Source organism: Bombina bombina, chromosome 2 (assembly GCF_027579735.1).
Source record: "Bombina bombina isolate aBomBom1 chromosome 2, aBomBom1.pri, whole genome shotgun sequence".
In the NCBI taxonomy this organism is placed as follows: domain Eukaryota; kingdom Metazoa; phylum Chordata; class Amphibia; order Anura; family Bombinatoridae; genus Bombina; species Bombina bombina.
Window position 1 is genome coordinate 491,376,946 of NC_069500.1, and position 18,750 is coordinate 491,395,695.

An 18,750-nucleotide genomic window follows, 5' to 3' on the forward strand; every position below is an offset into this window, starting at 1 on the left:
AGCTAGAAGGGACCCTAGTACCTTTGTGAAAATCCTTGGAGCAGTGGCTAATCCGAAAGGAAGCGCCACGAACTGGTAATGTTTGTCCAGGAATGCAAACCTTAGGAACCGATGATGTTCCTTGTGGATAGGAATATGTAGATACGCATCCTTTAAATCCACCGTGGTCATGAATTGACCTTCCTGGATGGAAGGAAGGATAGTTCGAATGGTTTCCATCTTGAAAGATGGGACCTTGAGAAATTTGTTTAAGATCTTGAGATCTAGGATTGGTCTGAACGTTCCCTCTTTTTTGGGAACTATGAACAGATTGGAGTAGAACCCCATCCCTTGTTCTCTCAATGGAACAGGATGAATCACTCCCATTTTTAACAGGTCTTCTACACAATGTAAGAACGCCTGTCTTTTTATGTGGTCTGAAGACAACTGAGACCTGTGGAACCTTCCCCTTGGGGGAAGTCCCTTGAATTCCAGAAGATAACCCTGGGAGACTATTTCTAGCGCCCAAGGATCCAGAACATCTCTTGCCCAAGCCTGAGCGAAGAGAGAGAGTCTGCCCCCCACCAGATCCGGTCCCGGATCGGGGGCCGATATTTCATGCTGTCTTGGTAGCAGTGGCAGGTTTCTTTGCCTGCTTTCCCTTGTTCCAGCCTTGCATTGGTCTCCAAGCTGGCTTGGCCTGAGAAGTATTACCCTCTTGCTTAGAGGACGTAGCACCTTGGGCTGGTCCGTTTTTACGAAAGGGACGAAAATTAGGTCTATTTTTTGCCTTGAAAGGCCGATCCTGAGGAAGGGCATGGCCCTTACCCCCAGTGATATCAGAGATAATCTCTTTCAAGTCAGGACCAAACAGCGTTTTCCCCTTGAAAGGAATGTTTAGTAGCTTGTTCTTGGAAGACGCATCAGCCGACCAAGATTTCAACCAAAGCGCTCTGCGCGCCACAATAGCAAACCCAGAATTCTTAGCCGCTAACTTAGCCAATTGCAAAGAGGCGTCTAGAGTGAAAGAATTAGCCAATTTGAGAGCATTGACTCTGTCCATAATCTCCTCATAAGGAGGAGAGTCACTATCGAGCACCTTAATCAGTTCATCAAACCAGAAATATGCGGCTGTAGTGACAGGGACAATGCATGAAATGGGTTGTAGAAGGTAACCCTGCTGAACAAACATCTTTTTAAGCAAACCTTCTAATTTTTTATCCATAGGATCTTTGAAAGCACAACTATCCTCTATGGGAATAGTGGTGCGTTTGTTTAAAGTAGAAACCGCTCCCTCGACCTTGGGGACTGACTGCCATAAGTCCTTTCTGGGGTCGACCATAGGAAACAATTTTTTAAATATGGGGGGAGGGACGAAAGGAATACCGGGCCTTTCCCATTCTTTATTAACAATGTCCGCCACCCGCTTGGGTATAGGAAAAGCTTCTGGGAGCCCCGGCACCTCTAGGAACTTGTCCATTTTACATAGTTTCTCTGGGATGACCAAATTTTCACAATCATCCAGAGTGGATAATACCTCCTTAAGCAAAATGCGGAGATGTTCCAATTTAAATTTAAAAGTAATCACATCAGATTCAGCCTGCTGAGAAATGTTCCCTAAATCAGTAATTTCTCCCTCAGACAAAACCTCCCTGGCTCCCTCAGATTGGGTTAGGGGCCCTTCAGAGATATTAATATCAGCGTCGTCATGCTCTTCAGTAACTAAAACAGAGCATCCACGCTTACGCTGACAAGGGTTCATTTTGGCTAAAATGTTTTTGACAGAATTATCCATTACAGCCGTTAATTGTTGCATAGTAAGGAGTATTGGCGCGCTAGATGTACTAGGGGCCTCCTGAGTGGGCAAGACTCGTGTAGACGAAGGAGGGAATGATGCAGTACCATGCTTACTCCCCTCACTTGAGGAATCATCTTGGGCATCATTGTCATTATCACATAAATCACATTTATTTAAATGAATAGGAATTCTGGCTTCCCCACATTCAGAACACAGTCTATCTGGTAGTTCAGACATGTTAAACAGGCATAAACTTGATAAGAAAGTACAAAAAACGTTTTGAAATAAAACCGTTACTGTCACTTTAAATTTTAAACTGAACACACTTTATTACTGCAATTGCGAAAAAACATGAAGGAATTGTTCAAAATTCACCAAACTTTCACCACAGTGTCTTAAAGCCTTGAAAATATTGCACACCAATTTTGGAAGCTTTAACCCTTAAAATAACGGAACCGGAGCCGTTTTAAGCTTTAACCCCTTTACAGTCCCTGGTATCTGCTTTGCTGAGACCCAACCAAACCCAAGGGGAATACGATACCAAATGATGCCTTCAGAAGTCTATTATCAGTATCAGAGCTCCTCTCACATGCGACTGCATGCCATGCCTCTCAAAAACAAGTGCGCAACACCGGCGCGAAAATGAGACTCTGCCTATGCTTTGGGAAAGCCCCTAAAGAATAAGGTGTCTAAAACAGTGCCTGCCGATATAATTATATCAAAATACCCAGAATAAATGATTCCTCAAGGCTAAATAAGTGTTAATATCAATCGATTTAGCCCAAAAAATGTCTACAGTCTAAATAAGCCCTTGTGAAGCCCTTATTTACAATCGTAATAAACATGGCTTACCGGATCCCATAGGGAAAATGACAGCTTCCAGCATTACATCGTCTTGTTAGAATGTGTCATACCTCAAGCAGCAAAGGACTGCAAACTGTTCCCCCAACTGAAGTTAATGCTCTCAACAGTCCTGTGTGGAACAGCCATGGATTTTAGTTACGGTTGCTAAAATCATTTTCCTCATACAAACAGAATTCTTCATCTCTTTTCTGTTTCTGAGTAAATAGTACGTACCAGCACTATTTGAAAATAACAAACTCTTGATTGAATAATGAAAAACTACAGTTAAACACTAAAAAACTCTAAGCCATCTCCGTGGAGATGTTGCCTGTACAACGGCAAAGAGAATGACTGGGGTAGGCGGAGCCTAGGAGGGATCATGTGACCAGCTTTGCTGGGCTCTTTGCCATTTCCTGTTGGGGAAGAGAATATCCCACAAGTAAGGATGACGCCGTGGACCGGACACACCTATGTTGGAGAAAGCTCCTTTATTTGTTTTAACCGATCGCCGTTCTTAGCTGCTACAGCAGCCCACGGCTAAAAAATTTTTTGCTAAGAGGTGACGTTTTCACCTCTTAGCCAATAGCCGTGCAGTAAATCCGGCTTGGCGCCCATGGGAGCCGGATTTCCCGCAAGGCTATTGGCTAAGAGGTGAAAACGTCACCTCTTAGCAAAACATTTTTTTAGCCGTGGGCTGCTGTAGCAGCTAAGAACGGCGATCGGTTAAAACAAATAAAGGAGTTTTTTACATGAAGTATCTGTGTTTCAAAAGTTGATGGATTTACTTTACTGCTCATTTGAAATTAGTGCTTTAGCATTTTATTTTTATTATGCATTTACTGATTATGATAGTCTTCTGTGTTAAGTGGTCCTTTAAGGATATAAATATATAGATTATAGATTCTCTGGCGTCTATACCTCCCGCCCCCCAGATACCGTAAAGGCCTTGATTCTCACCAGCCTTTAAGGTGACAAACCTCCCTCTTTCTAAGGATTTTTTTAAAGGGTATTTTAATATTTTATTTACTCACATTTTACACTAATACACATCAAATACAGTGATACGATTAACAGATAAGCACTTAGAATCAAACATTTTTGGTTAAAAGATGCTATGTTTGGATGGAAATACAAAGATTTACACAAAATACAATTAAAGCAATATAAAGTTATCTACATTTTGAAGTTAAATGAGATAAATAAAATAATTACTGATTAAAAGCCTTTTTGAAGCATTTTCACTTTAAGATTATTTGTAGTCACTGCTTTAGTTCATAGATGCATAAAGAAAAAAGGTATGCGACAATATTATTGTGCTGCTTAGAAGGGAACTGTTTAATAATCAGGAGACCTGCCCTGCTGTACTATTGATGTGTGACCTCATTTAGTTTGTTATTAATGGCTATGCTGATAAGTGGTTGAACCAGTGAGTGAGTATGTTGGGTTTTTTTTATTATTAAAGGCACAAATAAAACTAAAGATCTATTTTCTCCTTAGCTGCTGCACGTGCTTCTAGGGTTTGTACTTGCACGTGAATCAAAGTCCATCCGCCCAGTTCTGGCCCTTGCTCTGCTGGAATGGGACAGGAAACTTTTCGTTGCTCAATATGGATTTAAAGGAACAGTAAATGCTTCATTTTTAGGTTATGCAGTTGATGTAATTGCAGCGTTTAGATGCTGTACATATGTGGAAGACTATGCAACGTTGCAGAGCACACAAGTTTAGCGCTCACACCATGCGTGTTTATTTACATGCCCAGCCATCCCCTAGTGTGAACCTTTTTTTTCTTTTCATAGATGGCAGAAAGTACAGCAAATCAGTATACTGTCCCCCTTGCCCCATAAAAAGATAGTAGAACTTAAACCTGCACCTGTGGGTCTGCAGCTGTGGATGTAAAACCAACTCACAATGGTGCTAAACTTATATTTCCACAGTTGTATGCATCCATACAGTATCGTATCAAAATACACTGAAGAAATGTAAACGTTTATTGACTGTCTATCCCCCACAAACTGTTCAATTAAGGAAAAATAACAACAATGCAATATAATAATTTGCCTGCTTTGATGCAAAATACTTCTGACAACTGTACTTCCACTCCACCAAGGGCATTTGGTTTGCAGTTTATCCAATTCTAGTACATGCTACAATGTGATTGTTTATAGTCGTACAAAATCTCTAGTCATAAATGGCGATTAACATTGGAAACAAACATACTCAAGAGTTTACAAAGGATTGCACTTGACTTGCAAAACACAGTGTTCTAACAAAATGACGTGTAAAATGCTGTTAAACATTTTGCAAGCAGATATTTAATGTTGTGCTTAACTGTGGGTACATATTATACATATATAAAAATGACTAAATGTCCTTTTGTACATATTATTTTAACAAAACGTTCACCAACCACCAAAAGGGAGCTATTAAAGGGACAGTCTAGGCCAAAATAAACTTTCATGATTTAGATAGAGCATGTAATTTTAAACAATTTTCCAATTTACTTTTATCACCAATTTTGCTTTGTTCTCTTGGTATTCTTAGTTGAAAGTTTAACCTAGGAGGTTCATATGCTAATTTCTTAGACCTTGAAGCCCACCTCTTTCAGATTGCATTTTAACAGTTTTTCACCACTAGAGGGTGTTGGTTCACGTATTTCATATAGATAACACTGTGCTTGTGCACGAATAGTTATCTGGGAGCAGGCACTGATTGGATAGACTGCAAGTCTGTCAAAAGAACTGAAAAAAGGGGCAGTTTGCAGAGGCTTAGATACAAGATAATCACAGAGGTTAAACGTATATTATTATAACTGTGTTAGTTATGCAAAACTGGGAAATGGGTAATAAAGGGATTATCTATCTTTTAAAACAATAACAATTCTGGTGTAGACTGTCCCTTTAATGGAGCCAGCAGCAATGAATGCATTGGGGAAGTGGTGTCTCTACGTGACATACCAATAAAGTCAAAATATCACCCACAGATTTATGAGAGTGGGGTAGATGCCTTTACAACTACGAGAATGTTACATTACTCAACCTACCTTTTTGTGCCTCTTTGCCATCCATTTATCCCAGTTTCCCAGCATATCCAGCCATTTGGCCTCTCTTTGCCGTAACACTTCTACTGGCAGCTCCTCCAGCCTATATGAAGAAATTAAACCGTCAGAGTAGTGTCCATAGACTGTTCACAGTCCTTACTGTGCTTCCCCTTAAAGGGACAGTGTACTGTAAAATAGTTTTTCCCTTAATGTGTTTACAATTGCTTTTTTTACCAACTGCAGAGTAAACAAATGTATGAAAATTAGCTTTTTAAGGTTTTTTGTGTATATTAAAGCTCTGATTTTGTGTTTTGAAGCCACAGCCTAATAAAATAGGTTGAGCTTGTAGGTATAATCAGATCTCATTACTGTATCACATTGTGCACATATACCTGCTTCTTTATCTTATATCTGTCCTTAAAACAATCACCAGTACTTTGAGAGAACAATGGAAAATCAACATTTTATTACCTTATCTCTGCTTTATCACACTGGGAGTGTAATTTCTTCTGCTGGCTGTGTTTACAAAGCTTATCTATTGCTGGTACGCGCGGCCACAAACTTTCAGAATAGGTGGGGATACCACATGCTAAATTAACAATTTCAAATGCCAATATAAGGGTAAAGGAGCTACTTGTAAACAATTTAATACACTCCAGCAGGTAAAGTGGATCATTGGCAACAAATTAAAGAGGAGAAAATTTTTGAGTAAACTGTCCCTTTAATAAACAGCACTGTACAATAAAGCACAATTAACTAGATGTGCTATTTTTAAACTTGCAATAAAGTACGGAGATCGAGAGGTTTCATAATAATTTTTTCACTACTTCATTAGTTACACATACAAATCAGTTTCTGGATAACGGTTCTACTTATCCTTTACCTAAGGACTGGTCAAATAAATGGGATCTGAAACCAAGAGCAAAATTATGGATATAGGATCCAAAAACCCAAAGGCCAATTATAGTCTCAATGGTACATTACTGACTGTAACTGAAGAAGAAAGGGACTTGGGAATTATTATTTCAGATGATTTAAAATTTGGTACACAATGCCGCAGTGCAGCAAGCAAGGCCAGTCAAATGCTTGGTTGCATTGGAAGAGGTTTTAGTAGCAGAAATAGCAAGGTTCTTATGCCACTTTACAGATCATTAGTTAGATCAAATCTGGAATACTGTGTACAGTTCTGGACAGGACCGTCTTTAACACAGGGCAAAAGGGGCAGCTGCCCTTGGCCCAGTCTCTGTTGAGGGGCCCAAGAGTCCTTAAAAAAATATATATTTTTTTTTTTTTTAAAAACTGTGCCAGACCGTGCCCGTGTCATGTGACATGCCAAGCTAGTGCCATGTGCTGTTTTAGATGTGCACTGTGCAGCCCTGAATGCAAAGCCCTAACTCGGCATCCAGCCATTTCCCACTGCATCAGAAAAGGTCCTGCTGGGGTTACCACTGTTACCAGGTAACTGCTCTGGTGGTGAAGATTGTTTCTGGGTAGGGCTGACTGTAGGCACATGCAGCAGAAAGCTGGAGCGGCAGGCACATGAGGATTTGAGCATCTGTGCAGCTGCATACACTGCTCTCTTCAGTCTTGAGGCTGTGTGACTCATCTCACACTGTATCCATGCAGCCTTGGACAGACAGCATCATGTCTACTGGTCCCCTTAGCCCTGCTCTTTCTGCTGTGGCCCTAAGATCAACTAACTGAAGTTTGTTAGGGGAATAGTGCAATGTAGAAAGGTGTCAGTGGGAAGAATAAGTGAGTGCACACACGCCCATCCCCATGCAGCATTGTCTAGTTCAGGGTGAGAGGGAACTTGTTCCTAGCAAAGAAGCTACATGTGCTGGTGTGGCTGATGTATAGCGTCATGCTGATACTTCACACATTAATGTAAGGTTTATTTTTATAGTTTTTATTTTCTCTCTGTCTCAGATTTTACAGCTTCCCATAGTAGTTCTGCTGTTCAAGTCAGTAAACTTATATTTGTCTGCACCTCCATGCTTCCTCCTTCACCTTGCTTTGCTCCTGTTGGCTGCCCTAAATCTCTTTAACCAGGTAACCTCACACCAGAATCACATTCAAAAGAATATTAAATGAATCCACAGTGGAGGAATTTATATATTTATTTACTTATTAGTACTGCTTAGGTCCAGTTTCACATATTGCAATTTTTTTTAATTTTTTTTTTTTTTTTTTAAATGATTAGCCCAGCAGTGGATGATCCACTGCTGGGCTAATCATAAAAAAAAATTGATTTAGTTATTTTTTGGGATTTTGGGGTGGAGAGCGAAATTGCATGGGGTGGGGGCCCAAGAAAATTTTTGCCCAGGGTCCAATCAATATTAAAGACGGCCCTGGTTCTGGAGACCATATCTTCAGAAAGATATAAATAAACTAGAAGCTGTCCAAAGGAGGGCTACTAAAATGGTACATGGTCTAAAATATAAAACGTACAAAGAAAGACTCTATGATCTAAATATGTATAGTTTAGAGGATAGAAGGGAAAGAGGTGACATGATAGAAACCTTCAAATACATGAAGGGACTTAAAATAGAAGCTGAAAGCATTTTTCACACACAAATTCCAACACAAGGGGTCACAAACTAAAGTTAGAGGGTAGCAGATTCAGGAGAAATTTAAGGAAGCATTTTTTTACAGAAAGGGTGGTGGATTCATGGAATAAACTTCCATTTGAGGTGGTAAACACAAAGACTGTAAAGGAATTTAAAAATGCCTGGGACATGCATAAGACTATCCTAAGGAAAAAGTAACATGTAATATGAGTAGACTTGATGGGCCTTTTTGATTCTTATCTACCGTCAAATTCTATGTTTCTATGTTTCTTAAAGGGACAAGAAAGTCACAATTTAATACAAATGGATTGGATAAAAAATGTTAAACAACTTTCCAATTTACTTATATTATAAATTTTGCTTAGTTCTCTTGATATTCTGCTAGATGAGCTAACCAACCATGCTTTGGCAGAAGTGTTTGCAACAATGTTTTTTTAGCAATTTTATCAAATTGTGCCACTTCAGCTGCCATAGAATGCTAAAAGCACATACAGGCTCCTAAGTTCCTATCAGGCTACCTAGGCTTGCTCTTCAACAAAGGATATGAAAATAACAAAGCACATTAGAGAATAGACGTAAAATTGTTAAAGGGACACTGAACCCAAATTTTTTCTTTTGTGATTCAGATAGAGCGTGCAATTTTAAGCAACTTTCTAAGTTACTCCTATTATCAAATTTTCTTTGTTCTCGTTATCTTTATTTGAAAAAGAAAGTCCAGGATCCTGGACAGCACATGTTTATTGGTGGATAAATTTATCCACCAATCAGCAAGAACAACCCAGGTTGCTCACCAAAAATGGGCCAGCATCTAAACTTACATTCTTGCTTTTCAAATAAAGTACAAAGAAAATCCAGCAGCACCACAATGGTTATCTTTCAAAATGTATTAGTACCTGGAGGTAAAAAGATGACGTTTCGGGCTCAGTAGCCCTTAATCGTATGATTAAGGGCTACTGAGCCCGAAACGTCATCTTTTTACCTCCAGGTACTAATACATTTTGAAAGATAACCATTGTGGTGCTGCTGGATTTTCTTTGTACTTGATATATGGGAGTCTTTGAGCAGTGGCTCCTCCAGCTCTGCACATCTAATCTACACTACTGGTGCTTGAGTCACTTTGAGACTGTGCTTTTCAAATAAAGATACCAAGAGAATGAAGAACATTTGCTAATAGGAGTAAATTAGAAAGTTGCTTAAAATTGCATGTTCTCTGAATCATGAAAGAAAAATGTGGGTTCAGTGTCCCTTTAAGTACTTTAAAACTGCATGCATCTGAAGCATGAACGTTTCATTTTGACTTTAAACTGTCCCGTTTATTTAGTAATTAGAGTCCACCTAATTTGCTGCATAGTTCAAGTGACAATGTATTTATTCTAAAACAATATAAATTGTATGTTCCTTTAGCCTGACACAGTTCTAGTCATTAGCTGATCTATTCTACACTTGTCCTTATTAATACACACATCACAATTGATAGAAGAACAGACTAAAAATAAAGCTATTCTGGATTTAATTATATTAAAAAAAAAAAAAAAAAGGAAAGAGCATAACATGTTCACATTTGAAACTGGATTTCACAGACAATGTTATATGAGCCCAAACAAGAAGACCATATATTTCAGGGATTTAAAGGGACAGTCTAGTCAAAAATAAAAAGGTTCACAATTCAGATAGGGCATGCCATTTTAAACAACTTTCCAATTTACTTTGCTCTCTTTAGACCTAGGTAGACTCATATAATAACTTCTAAGCCGTTGAACTGCCTTTTATCTTAGTGCATTTTGACAGGGGTTTTTTTTCCAGTTAGACACGGTTAGTTCATATGTGTCATATAGATACCATTCTGCTCACTCATGTGGAGTTATTTAAGAGTCAGCAATGACTGGCTAAAATGGATGTCTGTCAAAATAACTGAGATAAGGGGTCAGTCTGCAGAGGCTTAGAAACAAGGTAATCACAGATGTAAAAAGTGTATTAATAACAGTGTTTGTTATGCAAAAATGGTGAATGGGGAATAATGAGATTATTTATCCTTTTAAACAAAAAATTCTGGAGTATACTGTCCCTTTAAGGAAAGATTATGAATGCATAAACTGGGAAACTTAATTCTTAAAGGGACATTAAATACTAAATAAATGCTAGATAGAATGATACATTCAAATAAAATATTAGTCATAACATGCTGATGTGTTTTATTAATTAGCTGTTTAAATATTGTCTCTCTCAAATGTAGGGTGCATAATTTGGGTAAGGTGCTATATATGCGGTAGGCAAATAGTAATTTCAGACAAATAGCTTTTGAAATTTTGTTTAAAGGGACAATAAACCCAATTTTTTTCTTTCATGATTCAGATAGAGCATGCAATTTTAAAGCAAATTTCTAATTTACTCCTATTAGCAATTTTTCTTAGTTCTCTTCCTATCTTTATTTAAAAAACATAAATTATGCTTACCTGATAACTTCCTTTTCTTCTGATGGAAAGAGTCCACAGCTGCATTCATTACTTTTGAGAAATAAGAACCTGGCCACCAGGAGGAAGCAAAGACACCCCAGCCAAAGGCTTAAATACTCCTCCCACTCCCCTCATCCCCCAGTCATTCTGCCAAGGAACTAGGAACAGTAGAAGAAATATGAGTGTGAAAGGTGTCAGAAGAATAATAAGGACGCCCCACAGAAAATTACGGGTGGGGAGCTGTGGACTCTTTCCATCAGAAGAAAAGGAAAATTATCAGGAAAGCATAATTTATGTTTTTCTTCTTAAATGAAAAGAGTCCACAGCTGCATTCATTACTTTAGGGAAATCAATACCCAAGCTATAGAGGACACTGAATGCCAAGACGGGAGGGTACAATAGGCGGCCCATACTGAGGGCACCAGGCCTGAACCTCTGCCCAATAAAAAAACCACTTTGTCCGAAGCTGAGAAAAATGTAAGAGGAAAAGCCCCAAAGACACTGACTCGCAGTCAGTTCAGAAGTCAAACTAGAGACAGCAAACGGACTTGACTGAGCCAACAGTCCTCTTGGAGACACCGTTGCCCAACAGACTGTCCCCCACCGCTCATCCACCACAAATGAAGGAGACACCAGCCGAAACCCCTAAGGGGACAAGGCAAAGGAGAACCAAGGAAACCAAAAGGTCCCCTAATACAAAAAAGGAACACCTCCAAGAGTGAGCCCAGCTCACAGAGACCCAAAGGGGCCCAAACAGGGGAAGGAGGCCACACCCATACCAAGCAAAACCCGGGATAAGACCAGACACAGAGACAGAAAGACGTCTCTCCAACATCCTGAAAGCACGGAATGCAACTGAAGAGGCAAAGTCCTCCCAGTGTCTGACCATAGAATACCAAAGCATTCGCCATGAAAAAGTGTGTAATACACCCAGGTGAAAAACAAGTTTGAGAACACAGAGTCCATAACAGGACGACACAGAGGGTACTTGCGAGGAGGAAGAAGCAGTCAAGCAAGAAACAGACCGCAAAAGCAACCCCCAGACCTACAGGTCTCTAAAAAGGGGAACACCAAAGCTCAATCGAGGCCCCCCCCCCCCCCCCCGAGGAGGGGAGTATACCCTCAGAACCCGAAGGAAGAGTAAACCCTCTTCTGAAATCAATGGAGCAAGTTGAAAGGAGAATCTATACCCTAGCAGACTGAGCAAACAGGATAGACTCAACAAGGCTCACACATCCAGAGGAGACTGCGACCGAACGCAGTGCCTTAGACCACTGGGCCATCCTGACCTGCAGACCCACACCCAGCTGGACCAACCCAGCCTCAGGGATCCAAGACAGGGGAACAAAAGAATCCCAAAACAGGTACAGGAATGAGCGTAAGGATAGCACAGCCATCCCCACAGAGTACAAGTACAACCCGACTCTGAAAACAGACAGCAAGGCCAGAGACCTAAGGATCTATCAAAATAAAGGCCCAATAAGTCTGACTTGAAGCCAGCAAGACCCCAGGGGGAACCCATCCCACCTTTCCGCCTCCCATTCAGGAGAAGCCCCAAGCAAGGGCTCCATCTCCATAGGGAGGAGAATATCCCCTAAAAGAAAGGGATGATGCCGGAAGTGCAACAACTGTACGCAAGGCCCGAAATCACCGGCTAATGAGAAGAGAAATTCCCAACACAGATGTCCTAGAAATGGACCCCCCTACAAAGTAGCTTGCCAAGCAGAGGCACAGCCAACCCATTTGTCTGCAGAGCAGGGAATCCACAGGAACACTGCCAAGCTGACCAGGGGAAAGCAACAATAAGACGCACCAGAAATTGGACATCCAGCGCCAGCAGCTGGGTATGAACCAACAACCATTGAGGCGCAAGCCACACAGATAACCACCAGATGATGGTGGCAAAGAGTATAAAAATACTGAGAAAACCTGGCCAACCATGGCCAGGTTAGGTAGATGGACCAAGGACATAGCCCAAGTTCCCACTACCGTGGAACACCCCGACCAGCCCTGAGATCCAAGATTCCAAAACCACCCAAGACTGGGTCAATAAAAAGGCAAAGCAAAGCTTCAGCAACAGGAAGTCTCAGGGAGAAAAACAGGTCCGGGCACCTAATGATTCAGGCAAACCTTACCCTAGAACTAAACACCCCAGCTGGCCAAAAAGCCAGACACAAGGGATACGGATGCATATCCAGAGAATCCGGATAGTAAGAAGAACTCGAAAGCCCCGACCAAAGGAAGGAACCACCCCTAGCTAAAGTCCAACGCTCCAAGGAGCAAGGCTAGAAGTCATATGAAGATACTTCCCAGAGCCTCAGGACAACCAAGGGATACCTGGAGGTGAAAAAAATTATACTAGCAGGACTAGTCTCCCTATCACCTCCGCACAAGTGAGGACACAAGGAAGAGAAAGGCACTAAGCCTACCCAGCTCCAGAAAACCCTGAGCTAAACAGAGTTCCCGCAGGGAGCAACCAGCACCCGAAAACACAGATCCCTAAAAGGAGATCCAACTCCCCCGGAGACAATGGAAGAAGACCCAAAGGTCTCTTATAACTCAGACAGACAGTACACGTCAAAGATTAAGAGCTGTATCTAGATACACTATAAACAGCTTACGCGTACACCTGCAAGGTGTCGAGAGCTGCAACTGGTTTCAAACTGCAAACCTTCCGCATGCTAGACAGCTATCCTGTACAAGCTGTTGGATCAAGCCCGAAAGGACAAATCCAGAGGCCTAAAAATGAAGGCCAAATCGCTCAACTGCGGTAAGGGGTAGGGGTGTGCATCTTCACTGGTCTCACGATTCGATTACGATTATCCTGTCAACGATTCGATTCCGCAATGCATCACGATTACTGCCTATGATTTTCATGAACTTGTTCTATTCCATAATATATATATATATATATATATATACACACACATACATACACACACACACATCCCCGTTTTCTATCATTTATAGGTTTTTCCTAATGTACATTATCTTCTAACAAAATTTAATATTTATCTCAATCTCCAACTGGGTTGCCACGGTGTAGTTTGTGTTACATCACCTAATAAATTAAATTGCTAATAACCCTTTAGATGCTCCAGTGAACACTCCACATGCCTGCCAATTTGTAATATGCCCCATCTGCCTACAAAGGGTATTTTGTTTTTGTACTTTTAATTTCTTAAAATACTTGTAATACTTGCATGCATTACTCCTTGCATGGTGTCAAATCTTTTGCAATACAGTGCTTAGCTGACGATTAACACTGTGTATAAAAACATGACAGACTGTTATGCTGGCATACAGACAGGCCAATAGTGTTCAATATGACGTGATAACCTCAGGGTGTTTGCACAGACAGAAAATATCTGTATTAAACAGTTAAATCACACTAATATCCTCAAGCACATAAAATATCCACACTCCCAAACCATTCGTTGTAAATTACATTAATGTAGCTGTTCCTCTAAAGCCATTTCAGTGAAAGCGTTGGATTACCATGGAGGTTACAGAGTAATTATACCTAGTCAAATGGTAAAGCTGATAAAAATGCCCCAAAATGCCCCAGCAAGGCTACGTCCACTTAAATTAAACAGAGGTGTTTGCAGATACTTATGGTAGCCTTAGAAAGGACTAGTTAATACTTAATACTACTGTCTCTTTATGGATGAAGGGGAGAAACGGATGACATGGGCCAGACACTATTAACTTAATAGTGTCTGGCCCATGTCATCCATTTCTCCACTTCACCCATAAAGAGACAGTTCCTTCTCAATTCAGTGTGAATATTGTATATACCAGGAAATAGTAAATCCTCCAACTCAGGAAGTCTTCGCACTGTCTACTGTGTGATGGGAGATGTAGTCAGTCAGCGCCCGACCTTATCATCCTTAACAGTACACTGTCACAAAATAATGTATATGACTACAACTCCCAGAGGAAGCTGGGAAGACTGCGCATGCGTTCTGCGATTTCATAGCCTCCCCTTGAGGCAGGGTCACGTGACGTTGCGCGATGACGTCACTGACCCCTGAATCATTTCAGGTCTGCACTGCATCAATGCAAGCATCGTTAACGGCTGCATCACGATACATCACTGAATCGATTATTTTCAGCAGCCCTAGTAAGGGGCGTTAGTTTTCCTCCCCCATGTGGTGGAGGGCTTAAGTTCTGATGAAATCACATGTCAGATAGAATGACGCAGCGGAAAAACTCCCCTGCCCGGCCATCTATGACTGAAGGCTATAAGGACAAACAATCCTTCCCGCCTCACGGACCCACAGGTCCTCTCGAATGCTTAGTTGAACATGAAAAACAATGATAACCTGAGCACTCGGTGCTTCTACCGAACCAGCAGAGCAGAATAGCGTCACGTGTCTGAACAGCCGCAAGACCGAACGAACCTAACAAACAAGACCAGCCTGCACCTAGGGTCCTAACCGGCAAGCTGCAAAAATTCTCCCTCCTAGGGGAAAAACCAGACATCTTTAACATAGGACTAACATGTCCATAACAACTTCTGAAGACGTAATAAAGGAGTATCAATCCCATAAGGTTCCCGAAGGAAACAAAAAACAAATAAAAGACATCCCATCTGATATAAATAAAATATAAGGCAACCCGGAGGTTAAAGGGACAGTCTACACCAGAATTTTTATTGTTTTAAAAGATCGCTTTATTACCCATTCCCCAGTTTTGCATAACCAACACAGTTATATTAATACACTTTTAACTTCTGTGATTATCTTGTATCTAAGCATCTGCAAACTGCCCCTTTATTTCAGTTCTTTTGACAGACTTGCAGTTTAGCCAATCAGTGCCTGCTCCCAGATAACTTCACGTGCACGAGCACAGTGTTATCTATATGAAATACATGAACTAACACCCTCTAGTGGTGAAAAACTGTTAAAATGCATTCTGAAAAGGTGGCCTTCAAGGTCTAAGAAATTAGCATATGAACCTCATAGGTTAAGCTTTCAAATAAGAATACCAAGAGAACAAAGCAAAATTGGTGATAAAAGTAAATTGGAAAATTGTTTAAAATGACATGCTCTATCTGAACCATGAAAGTTTATTTTGGCCTAGACTGTCCCTTTAAAGCCCAAAAAGACACAGGCCTACCCACAGGACCAGCCAAACGGAGCCCTCTCTTTCAAAAACTGGGAAAGATCTCAAACAAATGACAATCAGGATATTACTTCATCCCCACATGTCTAATGAGGTGCACCATTCGAATCAGCAGACTGAAAATCCCTTTATCTGGAAATGATAGGGTCATTCAATAACCGAAAAACATGTCTAAACAATACGCAAGGGCGCGCAATCCTGTAATGAAAGGCACAACACTCAGGGACAGTTACACCCGCGGGGAACTGTAAAGGCCCTTTACAAGGCGGAAGGCCAAGGACAATAGGGCGCAATACATTCTCAAAGAAACGTCTGGACTCTGCAGACGAACAATCGTCAACTTTATGCGGAAGCGAAAACGTACTGCAACCTCTGGGGAGGGGGGGGGGGACACACGTCACCCTGCATGGAGGAATCAGAAACTGGGTTACCAGCATGTGTATAAGTATGAATTGGTAGGGAACTCGCCTCTCGGATGACAGGACCCCCAGAGGCGGATGGCTCAGCAGTCCCTTGATTCTCCGAGCCCGAGGAACCAGGCGCTCTGAAATGGCATACAGAACAAAACTGGTTTGACATGTGTCAACGAGGCCAATCCGGATTCGTAACCGGACACAGAATCTGAAATCAAAATAGTCTCGGTATCAGAATCCTCTGTAAAAGAATCTGAAACGAGCAGAGTCTCAGCAACCGAATCCTCCATAACTGGATAGAGGAAATATTAATATGGACTAAAGTATGAAAACAAAAATGGCACCTGACACCCACAGTGGCTGGGGCACTCGCCACCTTCTATGACCAGACCCCTGCAGACTAGAATAGCTCCTTCGCCACACAGTCAGGAATGCGGAAATAGGGGACGGAACCACGCCCGAACACAAGGTGAACCGAATAGTCCAAAAAAGCGTGCCCAACCAAAAGGTTGCGTCACTTCCAAAGGCCTCAAAGTTCCAACCACAAACCCATAAACATCACACATAAGCAGGTTGTATCACATAACAAACATGATTATAACCCCCCTGTTCAATAACCCCCCTCAGGAGATATTAACCCTCGATTCCAAGATACTAACAGAGACTCACTTATGTCATATAGTTAGACACGCAAAGGTGTGTAACCTCTCGGGAAAACATTCACATTACAGTACATTGACGATAAAGTAAAATTAAACAATCTTACCGGAATCTACACCGTGGAACAGGTACACGACAAATAGTGGCTTCACCTCCTCCATGGACTTGAGAGAACAAAGCAGGCAGCGGAGCGAAGTTCGACAAGGCCGATTGCTTGAGGAGCTGTTAATATGAATATGGATGGTTTCACAGAAAGACTCTCCCTGCATCTCCGGACTTTAACTTTTATCCAAGCCCTCACTGAGAGGCTGACAGGACTACTTAAAACTCCTGTCCCATGCCGAAGAGTACTCCCCTCCATGAGAGACAAAAAACAAAAATTTAAAAATTCTGACACGTCTCTGCCAACCTCCTGAGCCAAAAGGCAAAGAATGACTGGGGGATGAGTGGGAGGAGTATTTAAACCTTTGGCTGGGGTGTCTTTGCCTCCTCCTGGTGGCCAGTTTCTTATTTCCCAAAAGTAATAAATGCAGCTGTGCACTATTTCCATTTAAGAAAAGCAGGCATTTAAAGCTTAAGAGCCAGGCCATTTTTGGTTGAGAACCTGGGTTATGCTTGCTTATTGGTTTGCTAAATGTAGCCACCAATAAGCAAGCGCTATCCAGGTTGCTGAACCTAAAATGGGCTGGCTCCTAAGCTTAAAATTCCTGCTTTTTAAATAAAGATAGCAAGAGAACGAAGAAAAATTAATAGGAGTAAATTAGAAAGTTGCTTAAAATTGCATGTTCTATCTGAATCATTAAAGAAGAAAAATTGGGTTTAGTATCCCTTTAAGCTTTAAAAACCATTTTCCTAGGCAAAAGCCTTTTGCCTAACTACTACTGCACAGTTTTTTCAGCTTTTCAAAAAGCCAACGCACCCAGAAAAAGTGGCCCCTGTTTAACAATAGGTTCCCAGGCACCTTGAAAAAGTGGCCCCTGTTTACCAATAAGTTCCCAGGACTTCCCTGGAAAGTGGCTCCTGCTTGCCATTAGGCTCTGAGGCACCTGGAAAAGTGGCCCTTGCTTGCAAAAAGTGTCCCCTACTTGCCAATAGGCTCAGACAGCCCAGAAAGTGGCCCCAGCTTATCAATAGAGTCCCATGTAACCAAGGAAAGAAGTTCCTGCTTGCCAATAGGCTCCCAGTCCTCCAGGGAATGTGGCCCCTGCTTGCCAATATGTTCCAAGACACCCTGGGAAAGTGGCCCCTGCTTACCAATAGGATCCTAGGCACCCTGAGAAAGTGGTCCATGCTCGCTAATAAGTACCCAGGCCTCCTGAGAAAGTGACCAGTTTTACAATATGCTCCCAGGCATCTCAGAAAAGTGGCCTCTGCTCACCAATAGGCTCCCAGACCCCCCCCCCCCCCCGAGAAAGTGGCTGCTGCTTGTCAATATGTTTCCCATCCTGGGAAAGTGACCCCTGCTAACCAATAGGCTCCCATACAGCACAGTAAAGTGGCCCCTGCTTGCCAATGTGCTTTCCAAGGGTGCTGAGAGCCTATTGGTGAGTAGGGGCCACTTTCTTGGGGGGTACTGTGATCTTATTAGCATGTAGGGGACACTTTCTTAGGGTGTCTGGGAGCCTATTGGCAAGCAGGGTCCACTTTCCTGGGTGTCTGGGAGTATATTGGCAAGCAAGGTCCACTTTCCTGGGGTGCTTGGGAGCCTATTGACAAGGGCCACTTTTCCAGGGGTGCCTAGGAGTCTATTGACAAACAGGGGCCCTTTTCCGGGGTGCCTGAGAGTATATAGGCAAGCAAGAGACACTTCCATGAGGTGCCTAGAAAATATTTGGCAAGCAGGGCCTCTTTCCCAGGGTTCCTGAGGCAT

The 18,750-nt window shown here is 41.7% G+C and overlaps 1 protein-coding gene across 1 annotated transcript in view; it reads right to left on the minus strand.

Annotated features, from left to right (window-relative positions):
* The window catches only part of TBC1D10A (TBC1 domain family member 10A), a 162,204-nt gene that overhangs the window by 93,692 nt on the left and 49,762 nt on the right, over positions 1 to 18,750 (minus strand). Inside the window, exon 2 of the mRNA XM_053702201.1 lies at positions 5,661 to 5,760. Within this exon, the coding sequence (XP_053558176.1) occupies positions 5,661 to 5,760 (100 nt within the window). The remainder of the gene's footprint in view (positions 1 to 5,660; positions 5,761 to 18,750) is intronic.